General features: G+C 37.8%; 1 protein-coding gene across 3 annotated transcripts in view; it reads left to right on the forward strand.

Annotated features, from left to right (window-relative positions):
- The window catches only part of CTNND2 (catenin delta 2), a 633,671-nt gene that overhangs the window by 315,208 nt on the left and 296,814 nt on the right, over positions 1-21,649 (forward strand). For all 3 annotated transcript variants that reach the window (XM_066326477.1, XM_066326491.1, XM_066326484.1), the window contains 2 exons: positions 16,604-16,638; positions 17,180-17,296. In XM_066326477.1, coding sequence (XP_066182574.1) covers positions 16,604-16,638; positions 17,180-17,296 — 152 coding nt within the window. The remainder of the gene's footprint in view (positions 1-16,603; positions 16,639-17,179; positions 17,297-21,649) is intronic.

A 21,649-nucleotide genomic window follows, 5' to 3' on the forward strand; every position in this document is an offset into this window, starting at 1 on the left:
TTACATATTGCTTTATTGAATTTTTGGTACATAATAGCATCATAAAATTACTGCTGCAGTACCTAATCTGTATTCTACATATGTCTATATGTAGTAGGTCACTATTTCAAAGTACATACTTAATGGACAATAAAAACATATTTAATAACTGTCTCCCTGAAAATATGTTATTTTTACCAGGAATATTGGTTTATTGGTTATTCATTTAAGTAGGCTCTATTTAAATGTTTCTGTAGTTTTGTTCAGGCTACAAAGTTCTTGGCCATAATTGTACTGACAGCTGTGGATACAGTAATCCATTTGTATAAAAATCAAAGTATTACTCACAACCTGAAAGCTGAAAATTGATAAAATGGTGGAATAGAATTGAAACATGGAAGTCAGAGGACAGAAAAAAAATTTTATGACTGGAATATTTATAAGGTTAAATTAATTTTAAATGTGATTCACACTGTGATGTGAGGAGTGAGGGTGGCTTCATTAATTAATTAAATAAATAAAACAAAAATAAACCTCTTAGCTACTGATTGGGCCATATTCTAGTCTTATAGAATTATTAGAATATTTTTGCTGCTGGAAGTATGTCTAGAACTTACTACATAGACATAGCCAATTTGTAGGGGAAATAAATGTCTGACAGTCTAATAACCTGTGACATCCATAGCCAAAGAATGTGGCTGTCAAGAGGATCACCTGCTGGTACACGTCATGAGTGGGACCAACAGGGTGTGCTGACCCTGGCTAGTCTGTTTGCCTAAGATGTATAAAGGAGTTTTTACTCCTAAGGAAGGGAATATTATTTGGCTACTACAGCGCAGAGCATTCAGTTTGTCAGTGAGCAGGAAGGAAATGGAAATGCACTTGAAGTCAGTGTGATAGGCTCAGAAAAGTGTAGTGGCAGTAGTGCAGTATCTGACCTGTGGTCACTCTTGGCTGATGGCTCTGATACAGTAAGTTAGACACAGGTAACACACACTGCAGCGGAGCAATACGGAATCCGACTGTTGGAGATTCCTGCTGGGGGAATTTAAGATGTAAAATAGGACTGGGGCAATGGGGGATATGGAGAAAGAAGGCTGAATTCAGAGTGGGTGTAATCCAATCATCATAGGGTCCAGCTTTTAATGGACTCATTCAGGTCAGGGCATTCATAGAATAATGGGGCAGATGTTACAAATTTACTTGCATTAACAGAAAAGCTTGAGCCTTGTGGAAGAGGATGAAAAATACAGAATAATTGTGCAGTCAGCTGCTCCCATAAAGCTGAGTTTGCCACACACAGTAGTTATGTCAAGTGTCCTGAGCTAGTTATACACTGACAAGGAATTTTTTTTCCAAGAAGTAAGAGTTTATTCTTTGTTCAAATGCAAACTTACGAAAGGCTTGAAGGGGAAAGGGGAAGGTGCCCATTTTATGTCAGATAGCCCTTCACTTCAGCTGATGCCACACTTTTGCTTAGCACATTGTTCTTCTGCAGCTGTGAGAAAGGTTGCCCTGTCTGCCACATGCGTGTATTGGTCAGAGCTCTAAAAGTGAATTGTCAAGAAAGCAGGCTTCTGGTCATAAGTTTCAGTTGGTTTTCAGGTGATGCCACATATTATATCACATTGCCCTCGGCTGAAGAAGTTGTTGAAAGAATCCTTTCCCTTCAAATGTTTCTGAAAATGTAACTCAGCCCTGAAAAGATGGTATCAATGCCTTCTGTTTCTGCTGTCCCAATGATTCCAGGTTATACTTTCACAGTTTCAAAGCAAATGTGGGGATTGCACTCACCTTCTCTTTTTCCTGTCTGCAGTGCAATTTGAGACTGGATGCAGCCAGACCTTCTTACATATGATGTCCTGGTTAGGAGGACACCAACAGTAATGCCAAGCACTATGTACAAGCCAGAACAAACCACCTGCTTTTTCTAAGCAGTATTGGCTCTGGGTTTGCAAGAGTTAAATCTATGTGTCGAATCTAAGTACTGGCATGTGCAAAATATACCTGCTTCATGTACTTGGAATCAAATTGCTTAATATACCAACATTTTTAATCTTATGTTTGATGGATAGTCTCACTTGCATAGTAATCTACCTTCTTCAGCTTGTACTAGTCTGAGTAAAATCTGAAGCTAAAATCTGCTTAGGAAGAAATAAAAGGATCCATTATTGTTCGCAATAAATATGTTTATTCACTGGACAAATATTATTTGAGATTCCAGTGTGCTTGGTCTTTCAATGGGTTCCATTAATGGTTATTCTAATAGGCAGGAGATTGGGAGGAGGAGATAATAACTCTGAAAAATATCTTACGCTCCCCTCCCCCCCAAGTAACTCATGTTAAAGGTTTTCAGAAGTGTTTTTCTTTGAGTGCAGGTGCTGAGTAGCAGCAACATGGAAGTTTTGGGTTGGAGTGGAAAGGAATTAACTAGGCAGTCAGGCCACCCACCATTTGTACAAACACCATGTGCTGTAGGAGAGGCTTTCCTCCTGTAGATACACCAGGGAATCCTTGATCATCTTCTCCTACTGCTGATGATATGCTCACTCATGCACTCCGGTATTTCTGGATTCCACCCAGCACCAGGTCAGCTCGCCCTGTGAAGAGGCAGGTGAGGGTGCTGGCTGTCACACCGAGATCAGCTCTTGTCAGTGTCTCCAGCTGTGCCCTGCAGCTGCCTGAAAGTGACCTAGCACACAGGCGAGTCACCTGGGGAGGGAGTGCAACCTGGATTCTTGTGCAGGCTATTTTAATTATGTATGACTTCTTGAAAGCGCTTCGACTCCTGTAAAGAGGACTTCATAGAATATGTCAAGAAGGCAGTCTTTACCTGTGACATGGAAAGGTGTTATGGGCTCACAGTGCTGCAGAAGAAAAATGTATTAAAATTTTTCTTATCTTTAGTGGTGATAACAGTGACTTTAGAAAAATAGGACAGAAAATTTTGGCCACTATTAGTGTGTGTCACTGACATTTCATGTGCAATTCTTAGTAGAATTTAATTTTAGACAGAGGTCAAGAGGTCCAGTCTTATCTGATACTAAAGGGCTGTTTTAATACATTTCAGGTACTGATCTTGCCTCATTTTCACACTGTCTGAATTGTCTTGCATACTTCTGTGGAAAACTGTATTCCCCTAAGACTGACTTTTGGGAAATGCTGGGTTGTGTCTCTCTTGCTCAGCTTCAGTTTAACACTGCCAATTGTCTCTTGTCTGGCTCTTTTTATGCACAGTGTTTAAATCTTGTACGGCTTCCCACTTTCTTTTTGAAGCTATTAACTTGGCAGTGTCATGTGATAATGGGTTAAATGCCCAGTGGAATTCCAGATGTATTAGATCTACTTTTCCTTTTTACTCTGTGAAAGAAATTGTGCTCTGTGAAACCTTAATAAAATCTAGTGCATTTACTTATTTTCGTTTTGAATTATTAGCACATTTTTAACTAGCCAGCCTTTCCTCCTTTCTTAAATAGGTGTGATACTTTGTAATGTCTGTTTAAAAATTGCCACTCCCAGCTTGATGGAGTAACAAAATGTGTGATTACATCTGTTTATTTCACTTATGGACTGGACATGATATAGTTCATCATGGGACATAGAGTGTATCGTTGTTATTCAAATTCTCTGAGTAGAATGTCATTCTTGTTGAAAACAGACCAGATAAAATGTTTTTCTCCTATACAGGTCACTTTTGTTCTAGTCCATCCTAACAGCAAAGCTGTTTTGTATTGAAGTCAAAACTATCCAGTTGTCACGCACAAGGTTGTCTTGAACTATATTTCTCAACACAAGAAACCATTGAAATTGAGATTCTTAGAATTTTGTTTATCAGTAGGTCTTTTCATGCTTTTTTTATAAACTTTTTTTTTTAACGGAAAAACACATTAGGATCTGGATACAGTTTTTAACATTTGAAGGTTAGAAACACCTGCCAGCCAGCACTCATTGATCTGGCTTTGAGCAGAGGTTTTGCTGCATGATGGGGAGTAAAAATCTGTCTCTGCTCTTGACACTGACAGCCCTGAGGCTAACTTGCAAATACTGTTCTTCTTTAAAATGGCCACAAAACTCATTGCTTTCTTAAGCAGAATTATTGTTTTCAACTCTGAGCTTTAGCATTTCTGTACTGTGAAAAATTAATTTTGTGAAGTCTAGAACAGATTTTATGTGATTCATATTCAGGGATAAAAAAAAAAAATAAATCGCTTTCTTCGCTTTTCATATTAGCTCTGTTTTGCAATGAGAACAGATTTAGCTTTTTGATTGGACTATTTCCAAGGTGCACTGAACAAGTAATATAAAATCTCAATTTTACAATCAGCTTTTAAGCCTAGATTAAGATATTCAAAGAGAAAGAAGTTAAGAGAGTCAGCAAATGACGGCATAACTCAGCTGAGAACCCCTCGAAATTTCATTTAGTGTAATTAGAGAAAAGAAAGCTAAAACAAATGCAAAGCTGGTGACTTTTATGTATATGTAATATTTCTGAACATGGAACATGGTGATTTAGATGGGCACGAAGAGGAAAATATTACTTAGTGGCATGAGCTTTAGTGAAAACTAACTGGATTCTGCATCTATAAGGCATGGGAAAGAAAGAATTTTAATTATTGTTTTGAACAAGTGATGTTGAAGCATCCCAGAGAGGGATTTGCATAGGTAGCCAAGAACTCAATTTTCTTATGGTTCAGTAACCTTTTCATCAAAACTAAGGACTTTCAAAAAATTGTATCTGCCAATGTAAAGCTCAGCTAGTTACTTGAGATTTGGGTTTCATTTCCCTTGTCTGCTGTTTCAGCAGAGTCAGCAGAGAAAATTAGTGCTTTTATTTAACCAAATAAACTTTAACATGTTTCTGCATAATTTTGCAGACTTCACAGAAAGTACTAGACAGTCCCATGCATAGGATGAGGATCACTGCCCTGTCTTAATACTTTAAAGTGTTACAACTTTCAAATTTGAAGTGCTTTGAGGACGGCAGTAGGTAGAGGGTTTTTTGGGTTGTTTTTTTTTTTTTTTAATCAAACAAGCCATCTCCACAGTTGAATTCTTTTATTAAAAGGTTCTTAGATATGAACTCAGTGCTGCTATAAGTGACAGACTAATTGGTCACTTAAATATTTACAAGTGATAAAAGCATATAGCTAAGCCTCCTGCATTTTTTTCAATGCAGTGTGAGAATCTGTAATATTTGTGAAGTCACTTCTCCAGTATTTGGCACATTTGCATTGGAAAAATTTGCAATAAGTAAGTAACAGACAGCTTTCACTACTTATCCAGTCTGCTTTCAGCTTTGCTCTACCCATTTTGTGGAGAGAAAGATGGTCTTTTTGGCAGCTTAATGGAACAATGATATGAAATTCAAGGGTATGCTTTTGTTTTTCATGAGTATTGGTAAAATTACCCAAAACAGGCCACAAGCATTAGGAAAATGTCTGCAATTCAGGTGTGGCAGTATCAGCTGCATGGTAATAGGTGCAGATGGGGAATTTGGTCCTTGCCTCAGTATGCAGACAGTGAGTAATAGAGGGGTTATAGAAAAGCCCAAAAGAACAAAGAAGGTGCATGTAGAATTTCCAAAGTGGGCTGAGCACTTGTTTTTAGATCTGATCAGAGTTTTAGTCTAACTCTGCCTGCTAGTACATCCCTTCATGGTTTACCTGGTTGGCAGACCTTTGGGACTGGACTTAGACATAAAGTTCTGTTGCAAAGTAATTGCAACAGAAGTAATTCAATATTGAAATGTGTAGATTATATATGAAATAAAAATACTCAATATGTTAATATCTTGTGAGGCTTCAGGTTCTGGATGTAAAGTATATATAAGTAGAAAAGTGATTTCATCCTTTTGTTAACAAATCAAAATTTCAAAGGATTGGTTTAGTTGTCTAGTAACTTACACAACATTTTATATTGTAATATTCTTCTAAGAATAAAGAGGATTGAAAATATTATTTCTTTCAGCATCACTAGTATGATATCTGTAAGATATTTTCTTTATAATTCCAAAAAAATATAGTTTTACTCTTTAGGAATATTCTTTATAATGCCTGCATATAATTTTTAAAAATACTGCATATTTGTTACATCTGTCTTTGCTAAATGTCTGACCAATGAACCTGGTTTTACTTGTATCATGTCTCCTGTGTTGTATTTCTTCTGGTACGCAACAAATAATGGAAGAAATATTATTTTCATAAGAAACTGATTCTTATTTTCCCCTTTGCACCTTAGTGGTGGAAAAAGCCAAAATAAAAAGACTCTGCTTACAGCAGTGCTCCCAATCTGTCTAAAGGTTACATTTACTTTTTGTCAGTTTGCATTAATATAATTTTAGTCATTTTCAGTAATAAATGTGTGATTAAAGGTTATCCATATAGCTAAATAGATGTTATTACCATGTGCCATTTTAGTTACTTGGATAATTTGTCAGCTCTGTATACAAACAGACATTTTACAAATAAGAACTTTCACCCCTATAGTTAAAATCATAAATCAATAGCAATTTTTCATGGGTTGATCCAGCTGCTTATCACCTGCCTAACAGACACAATTACCTTTACATTCATCTAACATGTGAGGTTAGAAAGTAGTTTTCTGTTGCCTTTATGTTCATCCACTGAAATGTAAATGTAACACTCATCAGTTCGTAGAGATATTATTCTTGGTACTAACTGCTTCTAGAAAACTCTATTGCCTGGTGTCTCTGGTGGTATCAGTTACTATTTTATGCAGTTGTGTGGATACTGCTCTGTAACTATCATCAATTTGCCAGCATCACAGATTAAGGTCATTTCAAATACAGAACTGGAGGAACCATCCTGGGCATTCCTCCAGTTCCTTGAAGCTGGAACTAACATCAGCTCTTTCTAATAAACTTACTAACCAACCTTCTAAGAGCAGAGTCAGTATACTTTTGACACCTCAACTCAAACTGCATGGGATTGGCTGTGGACCCGATATTTTCTGAGCCTGGGAATTGCTAGCTCTTCCCAAGGGAGACTTTTCAACAGTTCTGTTTTTCCCAAAACAACCTTGTGTAAACAGTATTCCTTTCCCATAACAACAGGTGTTGTTTGTTTTGCTATTTCTGTTACTTAGCCAATGGGAGAAGTCTCAGTTCTGTAGACCAATAACATCTTCTGAATGCAGCATGTTATAAAAGGGCTGAATGAATTGTAAATAAAGCCTTCTGATTTTTACTGCCTTCTGACTGGAGTCAAGCATCTTTATTTCATGGTTTATTGAGACAATTGGCTGCTTCCATGATGTTTTAATACCTTTTTTTAAGTTCCAGCAAAAATTTCAGTGGCCAGCTTGAACTTGTTTGTCCTTGTCCTATGTTCGCTTCCTCTGACTATTTCATTTTCTCCTGTTCTTCAGCCTTGCTAAATTATAAAAGCCAGTTGCACTCCTTTCTCAGACTTAGATTCTTTCATCTAAATTCACCAAACTCTTCTAATTTCACCTTTTATCAGTCTTTATTTTCTCTATTAAAAAAAACTAATTAGCTGCACAAATTCTGAACAGCAGAATACTGATAGAGTCTCCCATGTGCCTTGCTACATTATATCCAGGATAGTACTTTGAAAGTAGCCCAGCTTTGAGTGAGGACTGGACTAAATGTTGCCAAATTGTCCTTTAACAAAGATCAACAAAATCTTTCCTGCTTCCTGCAAAAGCTGCTTCTGTTTCATGGGAGTGTTTCATGTTCACACATCTGGTGGAGAATATGGAAACAAAAGACAACCTGTAAGGTATAGATGACCACCATGCAGTCTGTTCGGTGCCAAATTCAGACAATATATTGACAAATATTTAACCTATTCTTTGTTAGTTACAGGGGCCTTCTGACCACTGTGGAAGCACAGTAGGAGTTTGCTTCTTGGCTCCTACAGGCATAAGCTGCAGGAAGGGAAGTAGCTAAATAAAAAGAAGAAACATCCTGGTTCTGTATTTTTTCTGTATAGGGGAAAAGGAATGCAGAGAAAGGAAAGAATTGTTTACAACGAAAGAGGCACAGTGAGAGGTGAGGAGCCCTGTGAAGGGAGGTTTCTTGGAAGCAGCTGAATGAAGCTAATGTGAAGAGGCTGTAAGGGAGAAGAACGGGAAGGGCTGTGATGTGCAATTTCACACAGTGACAGGCTTTGCCTGTGTGTATTGGGAATTTCCTGCATGGAAATACACTTTCTTCAAGGTAGAGGCCGTCTGGCTTCTGTCTCCATTATTTCCCCAAGGAAGTGCTGAATTTAAAATGAATCATCCCCTCAAAACAGAGAGAAAATCCCTTTCTATTATTTACCAAGGACAACACAGAACAAATATTGTAGCTTGGAATAGTCAATAAACTGTGATCATACTTTACATAATTTACCTAAAACAATGGTCAGCATGAGGCTCTTGGCTTGATCTTCATGTTAAGGATTAGCAGGAGGGATATCCTTGTGCAATCTGTTGGTATTGAGAAGATGAGGAGCTTCATGTTACTGGTGCTGGGTTTTTTACCTGCTCTAACAGTTAGCTGTCCTTAGGAAAAAAAAAAAAAAACAATTGCATTATCTTCATATACGGAAGTGGTTTTCCTTGAAGAAATTTCATTTATATTACATCATATTTATTTGGAAATGAATGTTATGGTACCAAAGACCAGAACCAAATATTTACTGGAAGAATAATGTTGTAATTCTTATTTTTAGGTGACTGTCTCCACGCATCCATGGTTTGAGTTAGCACCCAAACCACAGTGCTCATACAATGCATAGGGAACTATGTGCCCCAGAAAAGAATTGATTTCATAGTCACTGAATGTTTCTCACCCAGCATCAAAACACAGGTTGTTAAAAGCACCTTACAAGAAATTCTCTCTCACTCTTCAGTCTTCAGTACCTTTTTCTGCTCCACTGGGACAATACCTTTCCTCAGTGCTATTGTCTGCACACTTTCCCTGAAGGCATCTCTCAAAACTTGTTGTGAAGAAAGTGTAGCTGTAGTGGTTTCTTTTTTATAATGGCGTTTCTTTGCTAAAATAATGTATTATTTTCTATACAGAATCGAGGTTTCAGTAGGAAAGACAGGGAATAGCCCAATGGTTACATTGAACTTAGTCACTGCTTTGATTTCTCACAAAATACTATAACTAGTTCCATCACATTGTGCATGAGTGTTTTAATAGCTAAACTTTTGGAATGAGAGGGAGGAGGGAATGAAGAAACTTACTTTTAGGGTATTGTACTGTTTTCTTTAAAGCATGGCAACCACTGTGCTACTTTTTGTGCAATGGTGTCAATAAGGCATGCTGGAGGAACACATTTTTATGAGTACTGATAGGCTGTGGTGTGATTTAGGCACCAGACTGCTCTGTTGCCTTAGGGCAGAGATCATTCTATCTCTCCACTATTGATTTCTCTAATTTGCCATTTTTGATTCTATTTTAGATGCTTGTTTGGTTTGGATCAGATCCAAATGCCACCACTGGGACTGAAGGAATATCACAGTACACTGCTATCTAAACTGCTCTGCTGTGTAGAAGCGGCAAAATTTAAAATTTAAGATGACTGAGCAGTGAGCTCATTGCTCTGCAGCTTCCTCAAGAGGTGAAGCGAGAGAGGGAAAAGCTGAGCTCTTCTCCCTGGGATCCAGAGACAGGGCACACCTGGGAACAGTTGAAAGCTGTGTCAGGACATTCAGACTGGCCATGAAGAAGTATTTCTTCACCAAAACGGTGGTCAAACACTGGAGCAGGCTCCTAGAGAGGTGGTTGAGGCCCCAAACCTGCCAGTGTTTTAGAGGCATTTGGACAATGACCTTTATAACCTGCTGGATAACCTTCAGTCATCCCTGGAGTGGTCAGGTATTTGAACTCAATGGTTCCTGTAGGTCCCTTGCAATTGAAATATTCTAATTCGGTTCTCTTCTAAATATGCTCCAGTGTAGCTATGTTCTGTTTGGGAAATGAGCTCGTTTTGCAAATAAAAAGAGGTTTGAAGCAAACCAGAGGAACTAACAGTATTAGCAGAAATCCAGCCTTGAGCTAATGCCTTCTTTTTGTGAACCATCATCTTTTTTCTTAATTAATTAATAATGGGAAATTACAAAATTAAGTAATTTGGTTTGATTTTGCTTTCTCTAAATAAAAACAAAAGAGTGGTTGTATTGATTCAGAACTGGGGTCTGTCTAGCCCAGTATCCTGTCTGGAATGCATAAGGGCATGAAAGGGACATCAGGGGAAGAGTGAGAACGGGGCAATCACTCAGTACTTGTTTCCAACAACAATAATGTTGTTATTGTGTCCAAGTTTGAAGTTAAATAAATACACAAAATACAGATTGCCCTCCAAATTCTTCTCCTTGGAACAGCAGAGCTTCCAAGGCTTCCACTCTGAAAGAATTCTCTGTGTTCACTGCCATGCCTGTAACTGTCTGCAGAACTGAAGCTAAAGGAAACTGGCTGGTTGCAAGTGAAGTAGCAAGTGTTCTCTCCCCAGATGACCAAGTTCATTCAAAACTGAAGTAAATGGGTTTTGGAGGCTTGGTCTGTGTGAAACTAATTCAGTAACAAAATAAAATTTACTATAATTGATGCTTTTCTAGACCATTTCAGGAGCGATGGTCAAAAACTACAGGAAGACAGGCTTTGTTATGCTTTGTCTGTTAAATAACAGCCTCTGGCACCTGCTTTGCAAGCCTTTAAGCAACGCACTGTGTGGAATGCCAGGCTGCTGGTGCCTTTCCATGCATGCTCTGTACTTGAACAGTGTTCTTAGTGGTAGAGCACCTTTACTTTTAATCACATTTAAGTAAGAAGAAACGTAACAGTTTGTTTAAGTACAATCAGCATAGGGAAATTGAATATAAATAGCACTGGAGCAGTTTAAGACTTGTTTTTAAGGGAAAATCATGTCTGCAAATTTCTGCAAGTATTAAATGCAGAGGAAAGCATTGATTTTTGAGACCTGTTTGGAAATTCGGCTGCGAACATTTCCCTGAATCATTGGAAAGAAGTACAAAACTTTCACAGCACAGCCACAAAGTTCTGCTATTGATTTTGTAAAGCCTAGGGAATAACAATAATTTTTCTGGGAAAAAATTAGACAGTTTTCTTTCCCTGCAGGAACTTGAAGCAAGGCTGTTCTAATAAAGGTGGGAATTAACCACCTGAATGGTTTTCTGGCACCTACAGCTAGGAATTTTGTCATCATTTTAAAAGTCAGTTTGAAATTTCCAAGATACAAGAGAGCAGCCATCAGTAAAAATTTAAAAATCAGTCAGACAGTATCTGCCTGTAATTACATACAGCAATGCTTGTGTAGCTCCACTGTAGAAATAATTTAAAAGATGGTGTGCTGATACAACTCCTTCTAAAATCCTTTCATAGCTTTTCTGCAGTAGTGTTACATATAATTTCATTAATTGTTTTAGATATAATTTCATTAACTGTTTTAGAAAACAATAAAAATATTTTCATGTACCAGATAGCTATATCAGTTTCTCAAAAAATGAGTGACAACTGTAAACTGAATGGCTTCACACAAAGGAGAGGCACACAAACACTTCTTGGATAATTAGAGGAATACAAAAGTGTGAATTTGCCCTGGCAGCCTGTATGCAGGCTCAGTGATAAAGCAAGGAGTGTGCCAGAAACTGTGAATGAAAGAAAACCTACCTCCCTTCCCAGCAAGGAGTGAGTTTCTTTGCTGTGGTGTTCTTCTGGGGAGCAGCAAGGCAATGAATAACCAACTGCTTTGGCCTGCTGTGCATGTGCACTGATGTATTTTGGTGCATGGGATAAAAACAATGAATTTCTGCAGGCTGCATAATAAATACTGTTGCTGGAGAAGTGTGTACAGGGCAGTGGAGCTCCTTCTTGCACTAAATGGTTCTGAACCTATCAAGGCATTCCTCTGAAGTGGGCCAGGTCTCACGTAAAGCCATGTAATGTCTAAAACTAAACCCAAGTGATGCTGCAAGTACTGCTGTGTCCAGGAAGTGTGTAAAGCGTGTCTTGGGCTGGGCTGTGGTGTAACTTACCTTTGCCTACCATTGTCCCTGCTGCCAGTGCCACAGGCACACATCCACCCTCTAGGAGTTCAGCTGAGTCCAAGGTGACCTTGCTGCTTCCCAGCACCTGCTTTGGAAGTGGATCTTTGGGTGTTTGTACAGGCAACACAGTCTCAGGGTGTCTCAGGCAGCTTTTCTGCTGCCAAAGTACTTAATAGCATTCCTTGCCTCTGGGTTACCTCCCTTGAGGACTTTTGTTGCCTTTATAGAAATATGGCTGGTGAATGTTGTCCAGGAAAGCATTATTTTGGTGTCATATGGAGCATTCACTTCTATACCACCAAAACTGCTTTTGACTCCCATAAATTGCTGGGAGTGGTATTTGGTGGTCTTCTGTAACTCATGTTGTTATGCAGGTGCTGGCTGTCTGCACAGAGTCCATCTTACCGTAGTGGATTCCTATCAAGTCCATCATTATGGGGCACCCACTTCTTGTTTAACTTGACTTGAGGTAGCGGAAAAAATGAAGGGTCCCTAAGGCCTGGTTTGTTGCTTGTTTATAGACAAACTGTAGGTCAGTCTGGGATTTTTCTGTTTGTGCCTGAAAAGGGATAAACTTGATGTACAGAGCTGCTGTCAATAGTCAGACATCCTCAGCTGGCTGTAGAAAATCTGCATTTTGGCAGTGCTCTGTGCTTCTGCTGTTTCCTCACTGTGCAGAGGCAGGTAGAGCTCCGCAGGTGACACTCCCCAAAACGAGCTCCTTGCAGTGTGCTGTGCTCATTTGCCTTTCGTCCTCCCCACGTGCAAGGTCACACACAGAGGGTTCTCACTCCTTGTATGCTTTCATGACATGTGTGCAGAAATGGGAACACGTGAGTTCAGCTGGAATCAACATGATCGTTCTGTGGATATTTACTTCGTTCATTCTTGCCTAGAGAGGTAAAACAGTTTTTAAACTCCTTTCCTAGGTAGTTATTAAAGGTAAAGCATTAAGCACAGTGTAGTGCATCTTTACAGAATATAGGTTACCTTAATTGATTAGTCATTAGCTTAAACATTAACATCAAGAACTAAACATATTCTTATTTTGTTTAGTCAAATGTTTGGTTCATTTGTTCGAGTTTTAGCATTATTTTCTCATTCTTAAGTTATTCAGCTTCCTTGTGATTTTCCTTCAATACATTGAATTTTCCAAATATAATACAAGCACAGAAGAAGTTGAATAGCTGCAGTTTTGCATAATTGAATAGTGATGGAGGATTCTTTCTGTAAGTCAGGTAGAATTAAGTAGAACATGTCTTGTTTGTACCATTTGAGGTATATACAGGATGCAATGACTATCAAAAATAAGAATAAATAAATAAATCAAAATTATTCTTTCAAGTTTGGTTTAGGGATGGTAATAATTCTTCCTGCTTGAGTTCTCAGCTCAGTGTTATTTTATGCTACGATTTTCTAACACTATACTAATGTAGTTCTGGTTAAAATCCCTTCCTCAAACTCTTAAGCTGGGCTCAGGTTATGATAGTTCAGAACAACTTGATAAAGGATGTTATTGTTCATCTGCCTCAGTTAAAGATACTAATGCTTGCAAACCTACATAATGAGGCATAGGAATATGCAGAAAAGTGGTTGCTAATGCATTTTTCTTTAGAAAAAAATATGAAGCAAAAAATAAATTTTGTTGAACATGCTGAAAAATTTATTAGGACAATAATTCTGTTAATTATTGGGTTTTTTGTCTTTTCATATATTTGATGTAAAAACACAGTCAATTTTACTGGTCTCTTGTGAAGCTGGAAAACACCTGAAAGAGAAGGACAAAAAAGCATGCCCTTTTGTTCATTCAAGCAGATTTGGCACAGTCGTATGACAGCCTAAAGGCTTCCTGCATGAACAGGTCAGGTTGCCTCAGTCAGGAGTCTTTTTCAGGCCAAAAGCAGGGGAAGCTTAGTTAAAAAAAAAGGGAAAAAGGAAAAATAAAGAGTATCTAAATTAAAACTATGGCAAATTCTAATAAAGTTTTCTAGTGAAACCCTTTTAATGTTTGTTTGCAAGGCTCTTGGCATTGGTTTGCAACCGAAAATGGCAGCTTCAATATCCAACCATACTGGATTTTTAAAAAGCTAAAGAGCATGAATTTAACTAAACAGCACTCTTACCATACCAAAATATACTGACATCTTGATAGGAGCAAACACAACTTTAGTAGAGAATCACAGCATGTTTTAGGTTGGAAAAGACCTTTATGACCATCAAGTCCAAGCATTAACCCAGCACTGGCAAGTCCACCATTAAACCATGTCTCTATCAACACATGTTTTAAATACCTCCAGGGATGGGGACTCACCACGGCCCTGTGCAGCCCCTGGTTCATGTTCCATGTGCTGAATGAGAAGGTAGCATTAGGATAAAAATTCTGATGGTGGATCTGCTATCATGACTCTAAGAGCTACATTATTTATTGAAAGACCATTACAGTGGTGGTGAGGAGAAGCGTGACTAAAATTGGAAAAGTCAAAATGTAGTGAAAATTCATTATGATCCTGAGATTAATATGGATACAGTACAGTGTTTCTGTGGAAGCCAGACAAGTGATATTGGGGATTACTACTAATCAGCCACAAGTGATTCATTGAACATAATGAGCTTTGTTACATTTTGTACAAGTTTGCTACTTAGAAAGGGCTAAACTGGGATTCTTGGAAGTGGTAATTCACTCTTTATGCATGACTTTATTTTCTTCGTTAACTTACTTGGGTGAGGTGGCATAGGCTTTTACATCATCATGTTCTTGCCAGCAACATCTAGTAATTCATTCTGCCAGCAAGAATACCACCTGAGATATTACATTTTTTCCTGGCTGGTGAGGTGATATCTGTCACATAGAAATCTGGATACCGGAAAAGGGACTCTAGAGTGGAAAGTAGTACATTACTTATTATGGATTGTGCTAATTACAGAAAGGAATATTGCTCCCAAGTCCCAGTGTGTCAGATGAAGCTGCAGTTATTTAGTAAATCTGAAAATCAGGCAAAAGGAATGTAAAATTGGAAAAAAATGTTATTTAAAAAAGAGTCAGTGTCCCTAGTCACCACTAGGACTTCATTTCAAAAGGTAATTTAAATTACAGTAATTTCATCCAGTTCAGCACTTCGCAGTTATTATTGTTTGTCCAAGGACTCTGGCAACATTTATCTTCAATATTGTTAATTTCAGTGGACTTGAATTCAAGAATTTTAGTTGATTATCTCGTCAAAGGACTGGCTTCTTAATCTATGACATCTCACTACAGTGAGTCAATATAAACCACAGACCATAGATATTAGGAAATTTTTGATGATTTATAGATTTGAACTTGCCAGATTAACATTTATGATGCCAGGTGGAAATGAAAAGTCCTTTTACAACTATTTTTATGTAAATTAGACAAGTATTTTTTATCACTAACAAATCTGGTAAATAATTGACACAAGTTCTTTACTGAAAAAAACAGACCTCCACAAGGAAGTATTTAATTTCATTTACATTACTATTGTTCAGAACATAAGATACTAGGAGATACACTGACGTATTCATAAGTGATCCAGCATCTGCTGGGAAAAGGGAAAATAATTAGAGATTTAAATCCATTTACTCATCCAAAAGAGCATTTAATCTTAACATCAGAAAATAAATAAAAAAGAAAGAAATATAATTGTTTGAAAAGTTAAAATAATTTCAGTCTTTGTTTTTTCTTAACTTATAGATGCAACAGATAATGTTGTTCTCCCCTATAAGTATGTTATAAAAATCTTCCAGTCATGAGTGTAATAAGTTCACCATTATCCAAAGAATGATTAATACTGAGTAGCTTCAACCTTTTTTTGTATTCCTATCAAGTGAAAAAGTCCTATAGTGAAGCATAAACAGAACATGCCTTGGAGGAAAGTGTAGTCATTGCTTAATTGAATATACAATTCATTTTATCATTCATTTGAATGTATCTTTCATTTTATTGAAAAAAAACCCCATACCCTACCTAACCCATCCTCTGGTGTGCATGTTCATTATTTTAAAATTAGGACCTTCTGTTGCTTAAGTGCTTGTACATAGAAGCACAAACACATCTAAATTTACTCTCCTGTGTAGGCCAATTGAATTAACTTAGCTGCACATTTGAATAATATAAAAATGCACATAATGATCAGTAGAAATAGGAATCATACTCATAATTTCTTTCAGAAATCATATAACTATTCATACAAGAAAGCAATTTATAATTTTCTCAATAAACATGGAGAATCAGACAAATGGAAGCTTCCAGAAAAGTTGAAGAATGCTAATGTTTTTGCTTTGAAATAGTATGGTTTGTATATCAAGACCAAGAGGCCAATTTATATATGTATGATTCAAATTACTTGATGAAGAAATAAAGATGCTTCTCTCCAGCTGAATGAATGTTGTACAAGTCATTAATCAAAAATACATATAAAATTATGCATTCCAAATATGCTTTTATCCTTAAGTGTATGTTCTTCTCTTCAATCAGTTCCTTCAGCATAGATTTGTATCTGAATATTCATGGCACACTACAGAACAATTTAATTAAAAATGGTCACTTTTTTCTTTCTCTTTCCAGTTCAACAGAAGAGCAGTTTCACTGGCAAACACAAGGTAATGTACTTACCTACATATATGTATAACATACATTCTCTCCCAAAAGGATCATTTTTACCTAAAGAAGGTGGAGGGGAAAAGCACATTGATGTATATTGAGGTTTTCATTGGGAGTTTTGTGTGATTTTTCTCATTGCTAGTGTGTGAAAACTCTGCTTAAAAAATGACAAGATTTGGCAAAAGTTGTTAGGGTTGACAAACAGTACACTGAAACAAATGTAGAGTTTTGAGAGGGGGCATTGCTAAATGTGTCTCTGGCTTTTTTTACTACTAGACCTAAATATTCTCATTTTGCTTTTATTAATCGAAGGCCACACTTTCAAAGTATGGCACAATTTTCAGTATGGCCAGCATCTTGGGAACAATTTTGGAACAAAAATTGTTTGGGAACATTCATGGCACAATTTTCAGTGTGGCCTCCATTAGTTGATCAGCTGTGAATGCTTAGTCACATATAACTGGTTTTAGCTTTTGTCTTGTATATGGCTTTACCTTTTTTGCCCTTCTTTTCATTTTTATCTTGTTAATTTCATCACAGATGGTCAGAAGGATATAGAAGATGAACTCACCACTGGTCTGGAGCTGGTGGACTCCTGTATTAGGTCACTGCAGGAATCAGGGATACTCGATCCACAGGACTATTCAGCTAGTGAAAGTAAGTAGCTCGAAATATGTTTTATAAACCCCAAAACTTCATGCTATAAAACTGAATGCATGTCTTTAAGTGCTGCTAGTTTTTTTGAGGAAAAACAAGTGCATGAAATATATTTTAAGGAAAATATTTTCTCATTGCAATGTAGCTGTACTATACTGTAAGGTCATGTTACAAAACTTCAGCATCAAACCATAAAAACAACATTCAAACAGCATTTTGTAACTGTCCAAAGTGAAATGAAACATACTGGGTGGCTGTGAGGAAGTCTGATGTCTAATTGTAACCACTTGGCCAGGTAGCTGGTAACTCTTTACAACTGAAATTTTCTTCTGGATGCACAGACAGAAATAAGTGAACTTAAAGATGATGAACTGAATGGCAACTGTAGCAAGAAAGGTGAAGTCTTTTCTCCAAGGCTGGCTCACTGGTCACTTACCAGCCATTCTGTTTGCAGAACTGTGCAGTGAGTGGATGGATTGTTGGCTAGAAGCAGCTACTGGGGAAGTGAATCAAGGCTAAACAACAGCAAAAGTGAACAAGGGACGTGCCACTCAGTGTGTTTGTAGAGCAGATGTCTACCAACAGTTGTGCTCATGAGTCACAGTGAGACTGTTTTCCAGCATGTTAACTGGTCTGTTATCAGATGTAGCACTAGATGATGAGAAAGGAGGTTAATTCCCTAGTCTCCTTTCTTTTTCCTCAGGCTCTTATCTCATATTCTGTCCCCATCTGCCACAACACATAGCAATATTCACTTCCCTGCCACTGCAGCTCCTGACACTGGCTTGGCTTTTTTTTTTAGTATTCCTCTACATATACTTCCCTCTTGCTCAGTTGATCCCTGTACCCAATACCTTCTGACTGAGTCACGTCTTTGGAGGTGGCTGCCCAAATTCAGGTTTTTTTATATCAAAGGGGATAATCTCCCCTTCATCTGAAAAGGCTGATGAACTGTGACAGACACCTTCTGCAAAGCATCTCTAGCAATGACAAGTCATCACCAGCATGTGGTCATCAGGTGACAAATGGAAGACATTGCACATTGGATGCAGAAGTTTAATTTGTCAAAACATTTTTCATTATTTTGAAACAAGGTTTGCTGTCAAATTCAAGCTGACAATCCTGGGAAAACAGAAAATTTTTCATTTTTCATGTGCACAGGATTTCTGGGCCAACAGTGTCACTAACACTTTTGTTATGGTTTTACTTAATCTGAACACAGTCTGTATGATTGACATCTGTTAAAATGCTGCTTGATCTGAACAAAATGGGGAAAACATGATGCAGCAATGTAAGCCCTTGTTTTTCTTCTTCATTTATGGGTGAGGAGAAACAAAACAGACTAGCATGATAAGGACTGGCTTCAAAATGTAATTCTATGATAGAAAAATGAAACTGTGTATATTGAGGAGATTGAGAGCAGAGTGGGGCCAAGTTGTATGGAAAACTGACAGAAACTGTCTTAAGAGATGGAAACTAAGAAAATAGTGGAGAAAGATGAAGATAGTACATGGAATGAAGTCTGTGTACATGAAGAAAACTAATACTAAAGAAATTTCTGGCAAGTATCACAATAAGCTAGAACAAATAGAAATGCAAGTAGATAGAAACAAGAATAAAGAAGATGGGCAAAGGGGAAACAGTGATGGAGGAGAGGAGCAATAGAGATGAATTTGTACAGGATCATCAGGAGAAGAACCAAGATTTTTTGAAGCAGGAGGTCTACACAGAATGTTGAAAGCTGAGTTCGTTTGGCTGGACGATTTGTTCATGAGAGCAAAAGTAAGGTGCAAAGAAAGGGAACAATGGGGTGATGAGAATGACAGCCAAGAAAAGGAAAAGTGGTATCATTAGGGACAGGACAGTAGCTGTCCCTAAGAAACATAGGTTTGGAGAGAACAGGCAGATAGATGCACGTGCTCACAAAGGAGCAGGCTTCCCCACAGGGCTGCAAGCTTGATCTTCTGCATTGTCAGGAAATATTTGTAAAGCCTTTTGTCACAGTGCCCTTATTCCTCTGCTCTGGGCTCAGCTTGTAATAAAACTAGATTGCTATTTGCCATTTATGGGTTTAATTAAGAACCAGATCTATATGCCAAAGCTAACAGTTGGAGCTCTGCTAATCACTCATAAATACAATTAGGATGTCATATACTGGATTTCTTTTCTGGTTTGGGGGTCTTTTTTGAATTTCGAGTAAAATGTTACAAACACATCAGAGGTAAAATGTTACTGTGTTTTAAAAGTCAAAAGTAGAAAAGTCAAGATTGTCTGTACAGCATAATTTGAATTTCTTATGAAGGCATTAGAAAACGATTATTACCATGCACTATTTTGTACATTTTCTGTCCATGCCTCATTTACCCCAAGTCAAGGTTCAAATTGTAACGGCACACTAGAGGGGAGAGTGCTTCTGACTTCTTTAAGCAATGAGTAGAACACACATACACAATGAAAACAAGCATCTTATATTTACTTAAAATTTTATTGTGTCCCTTCTTTGTGTCTTAAAAGTTTTCATGTTATAGTTGTGATATCATTCAAAATATTTTCTACTGATACATAGTTTTAGGTATTCCTAGTTAGGTGTGCTAAGAACAAAACAGTTGTGGCAGAACACTGTGGGAGCACACTCTCAAATATTTGAAGCATGATACAAAAACGAAATTTAAAGCCCACTCTGAAATGTCTCAAACACAGTATTAGTGTTTCCTAGACACTTCAGTTCTTAATCCTTTCAGTCTTGAAATAGGAAATGAGATCTATATAAATGTCTCACTTTACAGGTATTCCAGAAATCACCATTTGTGATGTATCTGAAGTGTTGAGTGCTGTAGAATTATCCACCAAGGTGCTACTTTTTTTTTCTTTGTATTGAATATTTTTCAGTGGAGACCTGATGTGATACAGTAAAAACACAGAACCATCTTGGATTGTGTGCACTGGCATGAGACAAGGAAGGAGAGGAAGAATGATGACTCAGAAAAGGAAACTTAGTCTGGCATTTTCTAGCTTTTGAGCTCCCAATTTGACAATTCTAGTTATGTTTACTTCTCTGCAGTTTGACTGCAAAGCTATATTTTAAATAACAAGACTCACTCTGAGGAGAGCATTTCCCCCCTGCCATGCATTTGAAGCAGACTTTTTAAAATCATCATATGAAAGCCTGCCCAGTGATGTGACCACAGCTTCCTTTTCTGAACTATGTGCATCTAGTCTAATGACTTAATCTATCAGTAGCCCTGCCTTTGTAGAGGATTAGTGTGTCTCTACTCAGAATCTTTACAATTTGATTTCATGCACTCTGATTTTCTCAGACTTAGTTTTAAAAAGTCATCACATAGCAGTCAGCTGTTATAATACTCTTAAATCCCAAACATCACATCACATGTGCTATTCCTTTAGTAGCAAATAAAAGCCATGAAAAAAAGGCTAATGGGACAAGTCACATGAAAGGGGCTTACACAGGAGGGGCTCTGTACTGCTAATAGAGATGCTCACTAATTATCTTTACTGAGTGCGAATCAGCAACTGTAAAAAACCTTAAGTATATAAAACTTACTAATTTGGTGAAATGAAAGCATAGTGATCATTGGTTTTAAAGACATTATTACCAGACAGGTAGATTCATAACTGCTGCAAGCTCTCATACAAGCTTCCTCTAGTGGAGCTAACCCTAGGATAAAGTTACATGCAACCAAGAACTCCTGCACTGTTACCCACCTCTTTCTTCTGTCCCAACTCAGTGTACGTTGTCTTCCTCAAACCATGTGCTTCCAGGTACAACCGACAGACAAAAAGTCAGGAAACTTCCAGAACTATGCAAGAAACTGCATCTGACTGGAGACCTGAGTCTGCATCTCCATAGTCCAGTTCCGCATCCTGCAGTGATTTCTCCTTATCTCTGTGTAGCTCTAGATCTGTCAAGACTATGTCACTCCAGTTTACATCAAACATGTCATGGTTTTGTGGCCTCAGAGGGGCATTCAGCCTGTCCTGAGCATTCCTGGGGATCATCAGCAGAACAACAGTGGTCCTCACATCCCCTCAGTCCCCGAGGGCAGGCACATACAGGCTCCTGCTAGTGTCAGTAGCCATTAGCTACAGTGGCTAACCTGGACCTTCAGGGTCACCCTGAGGGTAGTCAATCCCTCCTCCTCCCTGCTCCACATTGCTGTAACACCCAGCTTGCCTGGCTGCTCCTCTCTGAAAATATTTCTTCCTTCCACCATTACCTTTTTCTAATGGGAACTCAAAAGTACTGATTTTGCACAAATGAAGATAAGTAACTGTCACCTTAAATAGGGTCAGGGGAAAGACCAGATGTGTGAGAGCCAATGTAATCACATAAAA

The sequence above is a fragment of the Sylvia atricapilla genome, chromosome 1, assembly GCF_009819655.1.
Source record: "Sylvia atricapilla isolate bSylAtr1 chromosome 1, bSylAtr1.pri, whole genome shotgun sequence".
NCBI classification, from domain to species: domain Eukaryota; kingdom Metazoa; phylum Chordata; class Aves; order Passeriformes; family Sylviidae; genus Sylvia; species Sylvia atricapilla.